Genomic DNA, 18,006 nt, shown 5'->3' with positions numbered 1-18,006 from the left:
AACCACCTCCTAAAATGACAGCTGAGCTGTCCTAACTTGCATCTCTGGAAAACTCCCACCACATATGTTGGCTCCGCCCACAGCTCAAGCCACGCCCCAGCAGCTGCACTTTCACCCAGACTCTCACCTGACCAATCGCTGGGTCGTTTCCTCAACTTTGATGCTTATTACAGAAGCACCGCTTTAACAACCATTCCAGTGTGTCGATGTTCATTCCCACCACAGCTGGGATTTCAGACAACGGAAAGAGCAGAGCAGATCCCGAGCACTGCTGCAATGCCTTTACTTTATTTAGTCATTCTTCAGAGAGAAATGCGTAATTTGTGGCTGAGCTGCACCATTAAGATTGCCTTATTCTTTTAGGTTTAGATGACTGTTTGGCCTGAGAAACATCTCTGATCAAATGTTTAATTGGAAAATGTAAAGCATTTCATTGCATTGCTCAAAGGTTTTCTCATTTGGAATCATTTTGTGAAAATTCCAAACACCTGGAATACGCTCTTTCCATAACAATGCACTAAACACAGATGATGAATAACAAAAAAAGATTCACAACATCATTACATTAGTGTACTCATTATAATGTTGTTATTGTTAATTTATGTTACATGGTGAGGCATATTTAAATTAATATGTAATGTGTTTAATTTTCTTTTGCATCCTCTAACCCAGCTAACAAAATATATATTCTAAGAAAGTTTTGCGAACGTTCACATTAGGTACTGAAAACCTTATTTCTAAATGTTCTCTTAACATTCAAAACGTCCAATCTTTTAGATTAAAAAAAATTTAATTATTGGATATGCAAAGGGAATGCTCTATTTCATCATTTTGCAAACATTATGGGAATGTTGCGTTTGAATGTTCTCTGAACATGAACATTTCTAATGTTTCAGAAAAATAACATTCAATGTACAATGTATAAATAATTTGTGTGTGTGATAACATTTTGAGAACATTATTAAAGACCAAATAACTTTAAACCAACATTCTATGTGGCTGAGCTGCACCATTAAGATTGCCTTATTCTTTTAGGTTTAGATGACTGTTTGGCCTGAGAAACATCTCTGATCAAATGTTTAATTGGAAAATGTAAAGCATTTCATTGCATTGCTCAAAGGTTTTCTCATTTGGAATCATTTTGTGAAAATTCCAAACACCTGGAATACGCTCTTTCCATAACAATGCACTAAACACAGATGATGAATAACAAAAAAAGATTCACAACATCATTACATTAGTGTACTCATTATAATGTTGTTATTGTTAATTTATGTTACATGGTGAGGCATATTTAAATTAATATGTAATGTGTTTAATTTTCTTTTGCATCCTCTAACCCAGCTAACAAAAATATATTCTAAGAAAGTTTTGCGAACGTTCCCATTAGGTACTGAAAACCTTATTTCTAAATGTTCTTTTAACATTCAAAACGTCCAATCTTTTAGATTCAAAAAAATTTAATTCTTGGATATGCGGGAATGCTCTATTTCATCATTTTGCAAACATTACTGGAATGATGCGTTTGAATGTCCTCTGAACATTCTGAAACAAGTTTAGAAATGTTAGATGAACATCCAGATAATGTTTCAGAAAAATAACTTCAGAATTGTGTGCGTGATAACATTTTGAGAACATTATTAAAGACCAAATAACTTTAAACCAACATTCTATTAAAGGTGACATATCATGAAAACTGACTTTTCCAGGTTTTAAGTGCTATAATCAGGTCCCCGGTGCATCTACCAACCAAGGAAACGTGAAAAAGATTAACCCAGTAACTTTGTTTTGGTAATGCTTTTTCTGCAAGCGTCTGAGAAAACGAGCACGTCTGATTTCACTCCCCTAGTGACGTCACAAAGGGATCTCATTATAATATTACCGCCCCTTAATCTGTAAGTTTTCACCCACGGCGCCGTCATTTTGATTTCGCAAGCGACAACGGCGTACCAGTTCTAATACAATGGTGAAAGTTTGAGCAATACATGCTAACTGTTCTGTCTTTGGCTGCACAGACGAGCACAGAACACTATTTAGAGTCTCAGCCTCAGAGGAGACAACAGAGCAGTGGATCTATTGATTTATTTACTGTATATTGCTGCTGCCACACAGATCTAAAATAAACATGCGGTTTATTTCCCAGCTTTTTACCTTCACAGACATAACTGACTGTTTTTGTAACTCATGTGTGTTTTTAATGTAAACGTGTGTGTGAATGAGAACTTAGTTTAGTACTCGCATGCCGCTTTCTGTACGTGAGCACTTAGAAAATATCAGAAGTTTAAACTAATATTGTTTAAAACGCATGATTTCAGTGCGATAAACATGATAATCAGAACCAAAACAGAAATTTTTAGCAGGTACAAGCTGTAATGGCACAGCTCTATAAAAGGGGGCGGGGAGCAGCAGCTCATTTGCATTTAAAGAGACAGGCCAGAAACACAGCTTGTTTCTGCTTCTACTCAAAATAGGCATTTTCAAAATGATATAATAAATGATCTATGAAGTATTTTGAGCTGAAACTTCACAGACACATTCTGGGGAGACCAGAGACTTATATTACACATTGTAAAAAGGGGCATAATATGTCTCCTTTAATGTTATACTGGAAGAAAATTTGTTCAAAACTTTGAGAGAATCTAGCCAAAGTTCTAAGAATGTTCCTTGCTTGCTGTGAATGTTATTTACGCTGACTAAAAACAGATGCCATTTTAGTCAAGTAAAACTGATTAAAATGAATGAATAAGACATGATGGAATATTGACTAAATTTAAAGAATATGTCCGCCAAAAGGCAAAAAACAGACTAAAATTGAATGAAAAATGAACACTGGCTAAATTAAAGGGGTCTTTTTCATATCAGAAGAAAGTAACGCTGTTGATATATTAAAATATTTCATTTCAGATTTCTTTTTCCTATACATTCGCTTTTTTGTATAAGCCTTATTTATAGTTCCTAATATGTAGCATTGAGAGGGTAAAATGTGCTGTTGCTGAAACAAAGCATTCCAGAATGTCAGTCATAGCCTGCAGAGTCTGAAACTGATCCCTGTCACCCACAGCACAGCTGAAGATAAGAGCCTCGGCTTCTGGACATGCAAACACTTGTATAATACTTGCACTTGGGTCACGGGTCACATACGCTCACACCCGGGTCAGAAACCAACCGGGACTCAGGGGTGAAATGCCACCAAAAGTAATAAAAATGCCCCAGCTTTTGAAACTGTGGAAACATTCGTCTTTTTTTGTTGTTGTTGCCATCTTGCTATTTTTCTGTTGGTGCTGTTTTATAAAATATACAGCTCTATCCGTAAAGTGGAAAAATTGTTTATTCTCATTATCATTAATGATATATGTGACTATTTACTGAGCATCTGTTTCTGTTTTGTTAGTCTTTTATCAAATAGTGCTTGAGGCCAAGCATTTTTTTTAAGAAAGACTTTTTAATACTTTTATCCAGTAAAAACATTACATTGATTAAAAATGACAGTAAAAGACATTTATAATGTTACAAAAGATTCTATTTCAAATAAATTATGTTCTTTTGAAATGTCTATTAATCAAAGAATCCTTAAAAAAATGCATTATAGTTTACACAGAAATATTATGCGGCTCAGCTGTTTTCAAAATTGATTATAGTAATGTTTCTTAAGCAGCAAATCAGCATATTAGAATGATTTCTGAAGGATCATGTGACACTGAAGACTGGAGTAATGATGCTGAAAATTCAGCTTTGCATCACAGGAATAAATTAGATTTTAAAATATATTCAAATAGAAAAAAACTATTTTAAATTGTAATAATATTTTACAATATTACTATTTTTTTACTATATTTCTAATCAAATAAATGCTGCCTTGTTGAGCAAAAGAGACTTCTTTAAAAATCTTACTGACCTCAGACTTTTGAACAGTAGTGTATATACCAGATTTTTGTGGAAACTTTCTTTCAGAACGGCAGGGACGATCTCACTTCACATTGTGGTTGTATTTTAGGCCAGTGCAATACCCTGATGAACAGGACGGAGAGACGGGACAATGCTAAAGAAAAGACTAGATGAGGTCAGGCCCTCTGATCACCATGACAACCACCATAGCATCCAGTGGAATGTCTGAAGAAAGACTAAAGACTTGTAAAACTAACTCCACCCATATTCCCCATTGTTTGTCTCATCTCATATATCTCAAGTCTGCCTTGTGGCATAAAAGCCCAAACCAGGAGTAGCAAATCAGTAGAATAGTTCTGTCAGTATCTGTACATCCACATATCTATTCAAGTTCACTTCACAATGACTCGGGTCCAAAAAGCAGAACAAAATCATAAAAGTAATCCATATTTAGACTAGTGCGCTATATTGCACGTCTTCTGAAGTCATGCTATAGCTTTGTGTTTGCAATTCAGCAGTTCAGTTTCATGAAAAACAGTGGTTTAGTTGACAGTATTTTCCTTTGTGGATCAATTATTCTTTTAATGATCTGAATATAATATTTAGGCCTAAATTTATGATGTATGTATTTGAATTGCATATAAAATGTCCGTCCATTTGGATTGCACAGTAACTAACTTAATGTGATGCATCTTTGTCAGTCAGATGAAACAGTTAGGATTTCTGCACTAAAAAAAAAAAAATCAAGTAGTTTATTAACTATTTGCATTTTTGATTTTATGTAAATGATATTTTCAAAGTGCATTCCTTCAAATCACATTAAACTGTTAATTGTGAAAACAATTACAGAGCAGTTCAATAAGCAATATTCAATGAATTCAGTTGTATAAGATTGAAACAAATTGGACTAATTCATGATAAATATATAAACCTGGCTTCTATGTATTTAAAACATTCAGTTTTTTAGAAATCTTACCTACTTCATTTATAGTTGACTGACAAGTATGCATCACATTAGGTTTATATTATCTTAAAACTGTGTCGTCCAAATGGAAGGACATTTTATGTGCAATTCAAACACATAAATCTTACATTTAGGCCTAAATATCTTTTGAGAGTGGATTTTTTAAAAATGAAATAATTGGAAAAGGTACATGAGACATATCTATAGTGCAATATTGCAGTATGCTTTTAGGTTCACTCTTTTTGCAGTCTTGAGGGGAGACATGCAATACTACTAAAGAGTTCGGTGGGTCCTCCTCCCCTTAAAAGTGGGAGGGAAATGGGCTGCACACAGCCTGAGGACGCCGTCTACTTCTGTTGACTCAGGCAGAAGTGCACTTCACTTCAGAGCCTCCTTCATTCGCTCACACGTCACCTGAGGAACGCTGAGCTGCACACCTGCGCTGCTTGCTTGTGGCAAGAGGCTTTGCTGCCAAAGGTGAGTCCCTTTTCAACATCTAATAAAAATATGAGTGTTTCTTTTAATACTGTCTTTGAGCTTTGCATTTTTAGTCAGGTAATAAAGTCTCTATGGAAGGTAATATACTACCATAATGTACAGTACATGCCAAGCAGGTTTGTATAAAAATAATATCAGTGTGAATTATAGGTTTTATGTGCCCTTGGAAATCGTTAACGGTTTATTGATTCATGTTTGAGAAGAAATGTATTTATTTCAAAAGAAAATGAGAAAAAGTGTTTTGCATAAAGAAAATGAAAAATTATCTTTTTGTATCGCATGTGCATTATTTTCTCATGTCATTAAAGCATGCTTCCTCTACAAATGTTTTAATTTGCATTATTATAAATGTTTTGTAACATATTAAAGTAAAGGAAATCACAGTAAAATAATCAAAACAAATACTTTTAATGTTCTGTAAATACTTTAAAAAAAAATTCACAGTTATGAGAATGATTATATTATTATATAATATAATATTTTGATGACATTCCCATTTGCCGGATTTCTTATTGCCATTTTATTCATGCAATATATAATGTCTTATTTTCATCTTTTGGTTTTGGCATGAAATGTGATCTTGCAGAGAAAGAAAATTAGAAAAAAAATATCTTTGCATTGCATTATTTTTTAATGACATTTAAGCATGGCTTCCTCCACATTTTACAATTTTAAATTTGCATTATTATAAATGGTTTTGTAATGTACTAAAGTAAATATATCACACAATCAGTGGCCTTATAATAAGCTTAATTCTCTTCATGCAAAATCCTATTTTCGTCTTTTGATTTTGGCATGAAATGTGATCTTGCAGAGAAAGAAAATGTGCTTTACATAAAGAAAATTAGAAAAAATATCTTTGCATTGCATTATTTTCATGACATTTAAGCACTGCATCCTTCACATTTTTTATTTTTAAATTTGCATTATTATAAATATAAATTTTTTTTGGTAATGTGTTAAAGTAAATATATCACATAATCAGGGGCCTTAAAATAAGCTTAATTCTCTTTATGCAAAATCTTATTTTTGTCTTTTGATTTTTTGGTCAATTGTGATCTGGACATTTTCTTTTCAAGTTTTTGATAATGTACTAATATATTATTATTTTTGCAGGAGTGGCAGTCATGGCTCATACGTTGAGCTGGTCTCTGTTGTGTTTTGGTTTGCTGAGTGTTTGGGCTCAAGATTTCTATGAGGAAAAAACCAGGCCAACAAGAGTTAAGACCAGGGGACAGACGGCAGCTATTTTGCAAAGAAATGACGGTCAAGGTGAGGTGACTCATTCATTGTTAATATGTGACAGCATGTATGCATGCAAGTGAATTAATATTTTTTTGGTTTTTAAAACCCTCTTTACTCCACTGTGAAGATCCAATCAATTGGATTAAGTCCCGTCCTACATGTTTTCTCATTGAATATCCTGTTTCACTCAGTCACATTATGAGGCTAAAATGGGTTGCAAATGTGTTTCACGTTTCACGTTTCTGCTGGTTGTCCTTGACACCTAATAAGTGTCTTACCATGTATGTGCTATAAACTTATAGGTCACCTTCAGTACATCTCATGCGGTCTAAGAAACATAAAGCTAGTTTTATGCCTTAAAACATGCAATGTCATGTTACGACATACTAGACATAGCAGCATATTTAAAGAGCGTCTAGAAGGAGGATATGTCTGGATGTAGTGATTTTGGAGCCCTGAGGCATTCAGTTCTCCTAACATGAACATGATTTATTCATATCTGTATAAGACCCGGTAGGTCATGTCTTGTCAGCGGTGACATGAAGACTGATGAGCTGCTGTGTTGAAAGTAAGATCAGATGACAGATTGCATTGCTTCTTGAACCCAAAAAGGATCATTAGGATACTTAGAGGATTAAGATAACATTGACATTTTCTGAAACATCCTGGAATAATGTAACTTTTAAAAGAAATGTAGACAGATAGATAGCCAGATAGATGGCAGGGCTATTCAGAACTGAATTTGCTTTTTAAATTCCAGATTGAATTGAGGTTGTAAACAGGATGTGGAATTGGAATTTAATGAAGTATGACAAATGGAACGACACGCAAAGAAATGCATATTGATGCTGTCAGTCTACTTTTTGATTGCTTTTAATTATTTTCTAACTATACACTTTTAAATAAATTATATATATACTGTATATATACAGCATATATACACACACACACACACATACAGTATATATATATGTGTGTGTGTGTCCTGCTTAGAAATATGTATTTCCTGGCCATTATTTTGTGTGTGTATCAATTCACTTTTAGTTTTATAGATCACTTAATTTCCAACAATGATTTAATGTATTCACTACTTTATAAAATATTATATATGTAATGTATCTAATTTACTCCATATATCTTATATCTAATTTACTCAACATTTGATAAAATATTATATAGCTAATTTACCTAATTCACACAATATATCTAAAATATCTTATTTACTCAATATTTCATAAAATATAAATTTTTTCTTCATGCATTATGTTATCATACGCACAACATATTATATATGTCCAGAAACACACACACACACACAATTTTATTACTGACTATTATATTTTATTATTTATTATTTTCATAAAATATTTTATAGAACATTTAATTTCCCACAATTATCTAATTTACTCAATATAGTATAAAATATGATCTACTTTATCTAACTTACTCATATGTAATATATCTAATATATCAAATTTACTCAATATTTTATAAAATATTATATATTTATATATCAATTTCGATTATGTTATATACAAATTTTAATATTTTTATTTTTATAAATCCAAAAACAATGTGAAAACATTTTGTGGTTTTGATAGCTGTGCAAATTGATGACAATATTTAACTTAGTAAAGAGAAATATGTTTAATCATATTCTATATAACAGGGAATAAATTAATAATTAGTCAGTATAACTCAAGTATTTATGTTTTGTCACAAAACATATTATGGACTAATGAATTTCCTTTGTTGTTTGACTGTGTTGAATTTATTTGAATTTCCAATCGAATGAAAAGGGAGTCAGTTCTTAAATTTATAGCCAACTGTTTAATAGTTGAACTTTTCTTTAAAGCCGTTTTCTCTTTTTTCCCTCGCTGTGGCATCAGCCATCTTGGATGAGGACTGCAGTCTGGAGTTGGCCTTCCTGCTGGACAGCTCTGAGACGGCCAAGGACAACCACAAGCAGGAGAAACAGTTCACTATGGACATTATAGAAGGCCTCCAGAGCATCCGCTTGGATACAGATCGCAAACTCAGCTGGAGAGCGGCCCTGCTTCAGTACAGCAGCCACGTCATTATCGAGCAGACCCTCAAACAGTGGAAAGGCTCGCAGAACTTCAAGAGCAGCATCGCACCGATGGCCTACATCGGCCACGGCACTTTCACCACCTACGCCATCACCAACATGACCAAGATATTTGTGGAAGAATCGAGCCCAGAAAGCATCAAGATTGCCCTGCTCCTCACAGATGGGTCTTTTCATCCCAGAAACCCTGATATCTTCTCTGCTATGGCTGACGCAAAGAACCAGGGCGTGAAAGTCTTCACGATTGGCATCACCCGTAGCGCCAATGAACCTGCCAACACAGCAAACCTGAGACTGCTGGCCAGTACACCGGCCACCAAATTCCTCTATAATCTACAGGACACGAACGTCATGGAAAAAGTCATAATTCAGATTGTAAGTATGATGTCTCCAATCACTAATTCTGTCCTCATACTGTATGTACAGGCAGGCCCACACAAAATTCTCCACAAATTTCCAGAACTGCTCAAATTCTACTCATTCCAGCAACTTGAGTATTTGTAGTCTCGCATAGCAAGACTTTCAGACTGACGGCAGAAGGTCTGGGAACCTTGGCCGCTTTGAATGGCACCCAATCACGTTTCGGTTTGTGCCGCGTCATGTTTAGGGGCGTGGAAATGTCCCCACAATAACAAAACTCTTTGGTGTATTTTAAAAATTCTATGCCACAAACTTTAAATATTTCACATACTTTTAAAAATCCAGCGTTTAGTTGACCCTGATAAGAGCTCAGTATCACAGACTTTCTTCTAACATGAGGGGGTTTGGCGTCATGGCTTATTTGTTTCCAGGCAGAAAGTTAAAGAATGCGACACGCATGTCTCCAGGAAATCCCATATAATTCAACCAATCCGATGACGACTTCGAAACTCCCGAAGTGTTTCCAATTTTGTGTGCCATATGCATCAGACGTTCAGCCAACGGTCCATGGTGTGACGTCTGAGGCTGAGACTAGAATATTTGTGTATTCATTATTTTGGCTTCAGCTACCAATAAGGGTATATTCAGCTTCATGTATTAATTTTTAACATGTTTCAATCCATTCCACAGAATTCCACAGGGTTTTTTTTGTTTTTTTACCTAAAAGGAGTGCAGGAAATGCAAGAAGTCTCCAGATTCTCCAGAAGAGTAAAAGTTATAAGCTACTAACACTTCTCCAGCAGAGAAGTAGCCAACTACATAGCAGAGTCCTTTTTTACACATTTGGGTATACAGATTTGATCCCATTTCAATTCACAAGCTTTCATTTTTATTTGTCTTGATTCTGATTAAAAATTTGTGCATATTTTAGTTTTATTGTCCATTAGTAGATTACAAAATCATTCAATATCATACATTTTCACAAAGCCAATTAATAATATAAGCTTGAAAATGAGTGTAACTTAATGTTGAAGGGTTCAGTGTGTGCATTTAGAGGATCCGTTAGATTGATTCAAACGGTAGCTACAGTAACTACTGTTTTAGTAGTTTCATTTAAAAAATGTAATTTTTTTTGTTTGTTTTTTGGCACTGGTTATTGGTTGCGCTGTATGTTTTTGATTCACTAAATAGAACCAGTTCAAAAAAGTCATCGTGTATCAGTTATCGGGTCTACACTAGTCGGTCGCATTCATTCCAGTCAAAGTTCCAGTTCAACTTAACGTAGGATGTGGCCAATTCATTTCAAATTCACACTCATGTCTCAGTTCTTAAAATTCTAAAAATGACTAACTGTTATGTACTGTTTCTGTTAGTTTTATTTTCTTTTACATTATTATTATTATTCCATCACGTGATTGTAACTTGATGAAAAATCCAGTGAGTTCATTCATATGATTCCTCAGACTGATTCAGACATCTGAATCTTTTTAAATGATTCATTTAAAGAAACAAGTCGACTCATAAGACTCATTATTTGTTGTGATGGCTATTAATTGCGCTGTTAGTTTGCTTTTGATGTGCTAAGAATCATAGAAATTCAAGAGTTATTCTCTTGGAGTCAGGTTGCACTAGTCGATGATGCTGCGCTGTACAATATGGCGTGGACCCAGCGATGATAACTCAATAGAAATATGTATTTTCAGGCCATTATTTCGTGGTACATGGCCTTTTCATTTTAGAACATATTCCGAATAGGAATTTCCGATTGCAAATTCTGGTTAACTTCTTCTGGTGTGACGATCAACGTCTGTTGTGTCAGTTATATGTCAGTAATAATATGCTGTGCTTGTGAAAAAAAAAAACTGGTTTGCTGGTCTTAGTTGGTCACCTGATTGTTGGTTTCTTCTGGTCAGGTTGGCTGGTTTTAGAGAGGGACTTGTTAGCTATTCTGGCTGGGAGACCTGTTAAACCAGATAAGACCAGCTAACCATATTTGGTCAAGTGTTTGACATGTAGAACATAAAGAAGATAAAATAATTATGTGCTGCTAGTGTTTTGGGACCCCTGACACCTAACAATTAGCCTTTCTACATTTACTATAATTACAGGTGCATCAATGTTTGTGGCTTACCCTCCTTGTGAAGGGTGTCAATGATTGTCTTCTGGACAACTGTCAGATCAGCAGTCTTCCCCATGATTGTGTAGCCTAGTGAATCAAACTGAGAGACCATTTTGAAGGCTCAGGAAACCTTTGCAGGTGTTTTGAGTTGATTAGCTGATTGGCATGTCACCATATTCTAATTTGTTGAGATAGTGAATTGGTGGGTTTTTGTTAAGTGTGAGCCAAAATCATCACAATTAAAAGGACTTAAACTACTTCAGTCTGTGTGCATTGAATTTATTTAATACATGAGTTTCACAATTTGAGTTGAATTACTGAAATAAATGAACTTTTCCACGACATTCTAATTTATTGAGATGCACCTGTAGAGTAAACACGTCCTGTTGTGGCTTTTCTGAAATGCATCTAGGTTTATATATTCCATAAATCTCCAATGTAAAGCAAGACTAGGCATGTTAAATGATACTGCTTCCTTTAATCACATTTGTTGCTCAAAAATGAAAATTAGGCTGTGTTTTACTCACCCCAGAGCCATCCTAGGTGTATATGACTTTCTTCTTTCAGACGAATCCAGTCAGAGTTATATTAAAAATAGTCTTTGATCTTTCAAGCTGTTTAATGCCACTCAGCGGGTGTTGCATGCATCAGTCCAAAAGAAGTTAAATAAAAATCCATACAAAATGTCTCACACGGCTCAGAGGGGGTGAACAAAGACCTCCTGCAGCAAATCGATGTGTTTTTGTACGAAAAATATCCATATTTAAAATGTAATAATCACTTTAATGTAGCTTGCGTCAACAGTCCTACACAGAAGCAGCTCCGGGCGGATGACGTATGAGTTCAGCGTTGCGCATGCGCCGCTCAGAAGTGACGAACGTGGAAGCGCAGGGGAGAGATCAAAGCAAAACAATGGTCACTTATTAGAAGTACAAAACGAGGATTTGTAAAGAAGAATGTCGGAGGATTTCAATATAAGCCAAAAGGAGACTGGTTTTCCTTTGCTAAAGTAAGGAAACTTTGCTTCCTTTGCTCCTGTTAACAAACGTTGGTTTTCACGAGACTCACCGGCGCATGCGCAACGCCGACATCTTACGTCATCCTCCCAGAGCTGCTTCCGTGTACAACTGTTGGCGCAAGCTACATTAAAGTGATTATTACGTTTTGAATATGGATATTTTTCTTATGAAAATGCATCGATTCGCTACAGAAGGTCTTTGTTTCAGCCCCCGGAGCCGTGTGAGACACTTTTTTTATGGATGGGCACTTTTTATTTAACTTCTTTTGGACTGAGCACTGCAACACCCGCTGAGTGCCATGAAAGATCAAAGACCATTTTTAATACAACTCCGACTGGATTCGTCTGAAAGTCATATACACCTAGGATGGCTCTGGAGTGAGTAAAATACAGCCTAATTTTCATTTTTGGGTGAACTAACCCTTTAACTGTTCATACTGTTTACCCAAATCACAAAAATGAAAGCCTTGCCATTGCCAAAGAGCAGTAATTATAATCTAATATACCAGCTATTGTTTGAACTAAATCTAATTTTCTTGTTGTTACATCTCTACACAGGCTCAGCTGGCAAACGATGGGGTAAGTAAATAATATTTCAAGTCTTTTATGGTAATATGCATTACTGCAGTGTTAAAGAATAGCTTACTATCCTCCCAAACTCTGTAATAGTGAACCATTTCTTTCGGATTAGCAAATGAAATGAACTGATTTGAAAAATGATTCACTGATGCGAGTCTCTGCACAGAATTATGTATATAAATGTTTGGAAGTTTTTGTGTGTATTTATGCCAGAAAGAATATTTTCCCCATCTCAGCCTTATTGAAACACAAAACGAAAACAAAAACAAAAACCGATTTTTTCATTTACACGCTTTTCTCTATATTTAGTGTCCTCTGTCCCCAAAGTGTGCTTGCGAGAAGGGCGAGAGAGGACTCAGTGGCCCGGCTGTAAGTATTTTCATTTTAAACTTCCTTCAACATGGGACGGTGTTTCCAGGCCAGACCACAGGTGCATTTTTCTCCTCTTTTTCTGTTCCTAAGAGGAACGGATTCCTTTGATGAATGTCAGCAGTGGGAAAAGACAGGCATGATTCTGACAGTTTGGATAACTGCTTTGTTTTGTAAAAGTCAGGATAATTATTGTCTTTGTCAGGACCCCTCAGCACTACCTTGGGGAAAACACAAAATAAGATTCCTCAAAAGAAGTCTCCTTCATGTTGAGTCTGTTGAAACGGAAGACAATGTAATTGCATGTTTTCGCTGAAAAGCTTGACTTTAAAACACTTACGGGTCCAAATTTAACATTATGCCACACCTGCCAATAATGGGTTAATAGCCTTAGTAATGTATATATTTTTGTCCCTATAACTGCAGTTATTTAGCATTCTTTCCTTGCATTTTTTTAAAAACACAACGCATGCCATTGTATCACTTGCAGAAATATATGCAGTCTTCAAAGTTACTAGTTGAGTTTGATAAAATAGATGCATTGAACAAGTTCAGACTGACTTGAGATGAAATTATATGAAACTGATTGCTCTTTTAACATGGTTTATAAAACTAAACTGTAGTGTGTAGAAGGGCGGATCATGTTAGAGACAGTTATTCATTGACAGATGCCTAACCGTCATTATCCAGTGCTGTCACAACACAATTATCTAAAATGTGTCCCCAAATAGAAGCTAGGTTAGAAACGTAAACAAAAGTAAAGTAAACAAAAATTGAAATAAAGCTGAAATAATCAAATAAAATCTAAATGAAAATTGTTTAAAAAATGTAACAAAAATAAGAAATGTTGACTTGGCAAATTTTAGGCTGAAGTACTGAAATGACTAAAAATAAAACTGAAATAAAAATAAAAATGAAATAAAAAACTAAATCAATACAAATGACAAAAACTCATAACAGACTCATGACAAACTTAAAAATGACGAAACTAAAATTTAAATGACATATATAAGAAAATATAAGCAAATAAAATCATTCAAAATATGATTAAATATTAAAATACTATATGCATAATGCTAAAATAACACTTGACATAAAAAGAAATAACTAGGGGTGGCTTTCCCAACTGTTATGTGTCCTCTATGTAAGTTAAAGGGACAGTCCACCCAGATATGAACATAAAAGAAGAAAGTTTCTGGTCCCATTGACTTCCATAGCATTTTTTGTCTATAATGAAAGTCAATGGGACCTGAAACCATTTGCTAACCGACATTCTTCAAAATATCTTCTTTTGTGTTCCACAGAAGAACGAAATGCATACAGGTTTTAATTTTGGGATGGACTATCCGTTTAAGTGCAGGCACTGAATTTTGATTGGTTAGCTTTATGGGTCTAATAAAGCCATCAGAAATATGAGATCAATCATTTTTTTCACTCTTTGAGCAAACATTTTGAGTGGTATTGACACTGCTGCTCACTTTCCCCTGCAGGGAAAGAAGGGTCGTCCAGGTGAGGACGGAGCCGCTGGGGCTAAAGGTCAAAAGGTCAGCATTTTGTTTTCATTACTGCCGTCTATCTGTCATTCTCTCTGGTGTGTGCTTGCTTCTGTGGATGCACATGGGAAATGTGATGAGGAAGCTGATGGCTAGTTATATTGTTGTGTATTTGTCTCTTCATATTTCTACTTTAGATTTCGTAACACTTTCTCAGATTGAACAGTACAGGAATCAAGACTGACAGACTGTATTCTATAACGCTTTTTGAAAAACACTTGTTTTGTGCTCTTGTTAGGGTGCAGCTGGTTTGAGTGGACTTCCTGGTCGTGAGGGTACAGAGGTGAGGGGCTGATGGGTGGGACACAAAATCACTACTTACGCTTCATTAAATAACTAAAAAACTATTTGGGTAAAATTAAAAGTATGTACAAAAAAAAAGACAAAGAAAAAAATGTCTTCTAAACTTCAAATGTCAGGTGGTGTAATCATCAAAACAATAGTAATTAAATATTGTACACAACTGTACACAAATAATTTTGTAAAAAAAAGTATTTTTTTATTTTACAATGAAATGCGAGTGTGCGGTCCTTCGCTTTTTAATATGCAAATGTGGTTTGATCCAATTACAGAATGTTTTCGAGCCGTTTACACCTGTATTTAGCATAGTATTTAGATCACCTGAAACAGATGTTTCTATGTATTTCAAACTAAAAACATACTATTCATTTACTTTAAACTAAACGTGAGAGCTTATTACCATGGAAGCTTGTTTCCAAAACAGGATTAAAATATATCAAATGGATTTGCAATTTGAACTTTTTTAGTCATTCTGAGTTTCTCACAATTCAAACTTTTTCTTGCAATTCTGAGAAGAAGAAAAAAAACAGAATTGTGAGACGTAAACTCAGACCTGCAATATGTAAACTTAGAAATGTGAGATATAAACAGAATTTGGAGTTGATATCTTGCAATAATGAATTGTGAGAGAAAAAGTCACAGTTATTACCAATTTTTGATCCTGTGGCGGAAATCGGCTTCAATATATTTCAAAGCAGTAAATGTTAAAACACATGTTGAATTTCAAACAACATATGATTAAACTTATATTTTACTGTATTATAAAGCAGCATAATGCTTTGGTTGTCTACAGATAATGTTAGACAGCCCTAAAAACTCAAATGTTCATGCTAGACACTGTAACATACCATTTCATGTTTCCCCTGCAGGGTTTACCAGGACCACAGGGTGACATCGGACCAGAAGGCCCACAGGGAAAGAAGGTCTGTGGCTTATAATCACAAACCATTATCCTGAAAATTTCAGATCATCACGTTTAACACAGACACCTGGAAAAGTTTCACTGTCTCCAGAAGCCATTGCATATTCGGCATGTTATTGTGCATGAGAAAACCCATGCACTGGAGGCTTGTTTGTTTGCTACATCCATTAGATAAATTGATGTTTAAGCCAAAGTGAATGAGAAATATTGATGCATTCACATTTCTTTAGAAGGAATTATCATTCATATCTATTTTCGACTAAATGATGCACTCTATTGGAAACAGGAGGTGCAGAATAGAGACAGATTTTAGATTTTACTCCATTATGTTGACATGAGTATGATTTTATGTAAATATTTTATGCATCCCTTTACAGTGAATTTGAGATTTTCTTACTAGTTTTATCATGACTTTAGAGGAACAGTTCTTCCAAAAATGTATTTCTTTCTTTATTTACTCCTCCACATGTTGTTCTAAACTCGTATGCTATTATTTTTTTCTGTGTAATACAAAGTAAATAACAAACAAATAATCAAAAGTTAATAAAAAGTTAAATTTGTTTACATACAGAAAGCTATAGACCTTAATCCACTCCAGTCCATCAGTTAACTTGTGAAGCGAAAAGCTTTGTAAGAAACAAATCCATCGAGACAATTTAACTATAAACTTCTGGCCAAAATACAAGTCCATAATCCATAATAACACTTCTACAGATGCTACTTGTGCACCCTTAATATGGACAGGTGTAAAGAATTTAATGGTTAATTCCCCAATTACAAAGACTACTTTTAGTAGTTTTGAGGTGATATATATATATATATATATATATATATATAGTATTAGTGTCGTCATTTGCATATACATCATATATCTTTCTGAAAAGGTACTTTCCTGGTTAAATTCATCATAAGCTCTATTCACAGCATCTGTGGCTTGCTGTCGATTTCCAAAGAAATAAATTCAACTCATTGACAGTCATGTGCTTTCAGTGGAAGTGGATGTCTGTCAGCACCATTTTAAGTTATGTTTTTACAAACTGAGGGACAAGTTGAAATTGTTTTCATTGATAATCAACAGCATGTCACAGATACTGTACATACAGATTAAGTTATACTGAACACAGAACATTCCTTTAATGTTTCTCTGAGATGACAACTTAAATTTAAAGGGGAGGGTTCACCCAAAAATGAAAATGTTTCTTTCTTCTCTTGAACACAGTAGAAGGTATTTTGAAGAATGTTGGAAAACAGTTGCTGGTAGCCATTGACTTCCATAGTATTTTAAAAAAGCTACCAGAAACTGTTTGATTAACATTCTTCAAATGAAAGAAACAGGTTTGGTATACAACGAGAGTGAATAAATTATGGCAAAATTGTCGTTTTTAGGTGAACTTTCCCTTTAAATAAATACATACCTGAGACCTGATTTCTCTAATTTTTCACCTTAAAGGAGTCATCGGATGCCCATTTTCCATAAGTTGATATGATTCTTAAGGGTCTTAATGAAAAGTCTATAGTATACTTTGGTTAAAATTTCTCAATAGTAGTGTAAAAAACACCTTTTTTACCCTGTCAAAAACAGCTCTGTTTTCAGCAAGCCATTCTAGTCCATGTTGCTTTAAATGCTAATGAGCTCTGCTCACCCCGCCCCTCTCTTCAGTGTAAACTTCAGCCATGAAACAATTGGCTAGCTAGCACGTTATTAGGAAAGGCGATTTGCAAAGATTCATAAAAAACCCTTATAGACCAATTTGGAGTAGATGTCACTGTTACCTCACTTGCAGCTGCACGCGCATAGTGGTGGCAGAAAAACAAGAAAAAATGTCTTGTTGTGCCTTTGGATGTCAGAATCAGAATGCAAATAATTTTTATATAATACTGTCATCAAAGATGCCATTTGAAGCTAAACGCAGACGTTTAAATGGACAGACTATGGATGAAACCTGCTATGATTACCTTACTTTTAAAGCATACATTTTATTTAAACAATAGGTCTATATAATATTCATATAGGGAACATACTGCATTAGCCCTACAGTTGAAATACATGCATGAAATACTATTTAAACCTATAACATTTTACATAACATTTACCTATTTTATCT

The 18,006-nt window shown here is 34.6% G+C and overlaps 1 protein-coding gene across 1 annotated transcript in view; it reads left to right on the top strand.

The window, feature by feature from the left end:
* The first annotated feature begins 4,055 nt into the window (after positions 1-4,055).
* The window catches only part of LOC107564140 (collagen alpha-1(XXVIII) chain-like), a 33,578-nt gene continuing 19,627 nt past the window's right edge, over positions 4,056-18,006 (top strand). The window contains exons 1-10 of the mRNA XM_016249150.1: positions 4,056-4,060; positions 5,215-5,326; positions 5,401-5,425; positions 6,464-6,619; positions 8,482-9,056; positions 12,737-12,757; positions 13,067-13,126; positions 14,617-14,670; positions 14,918-14,962; positions 15,849-15,902. Coding sequence (XP_016104636.1) covers positions 4,056-4,060; positions 5,215-5,326; positions 5,401-5,425; positions 6,464-6,619; positions 8,482-9,056; positions 12,737-12,757; positions 13,067-13,126; positions 14,617-14,670; positions 14,918-14,962; positions 15,849-15,902 — 1,107 coding nt within the window. The remainder of the gene's footprint in view (positions 4,061-5,214; positions 5,327-5,400; positions 5,426-6,463; positions 6,620-8,481; positions 9,057-12,736; positions 12,758-13,066; positions 13,127-14,616; positions 14,671-14,917; positions 14,963-15,848; positions 15,903-18,006) is intronic.

The sequence above is a fragment of the Sinocyclocheilus grahami genome, unplaced genomic scaffold (genome assembly GCF_001515645.1).
Source record: "Sinocyclocheilus grahami isolate Dianchi unplaced genomic scaffold, SAMN03320097.WGS_v1.1 scaffold913.1, whole genome shotgun sequence".
Lineage (NCBI taxonomy): Eukaryota > Metazoa > Chordata > Actinopteri > Cypriniformes > Cyprinidae > Sinocyclocheilus > Sinocyclocheilus grahami.
Note: the sequence above shows the minus strand (reverse complement) of the source record. Positions and strands in the feature narration are given on the sequence as shown.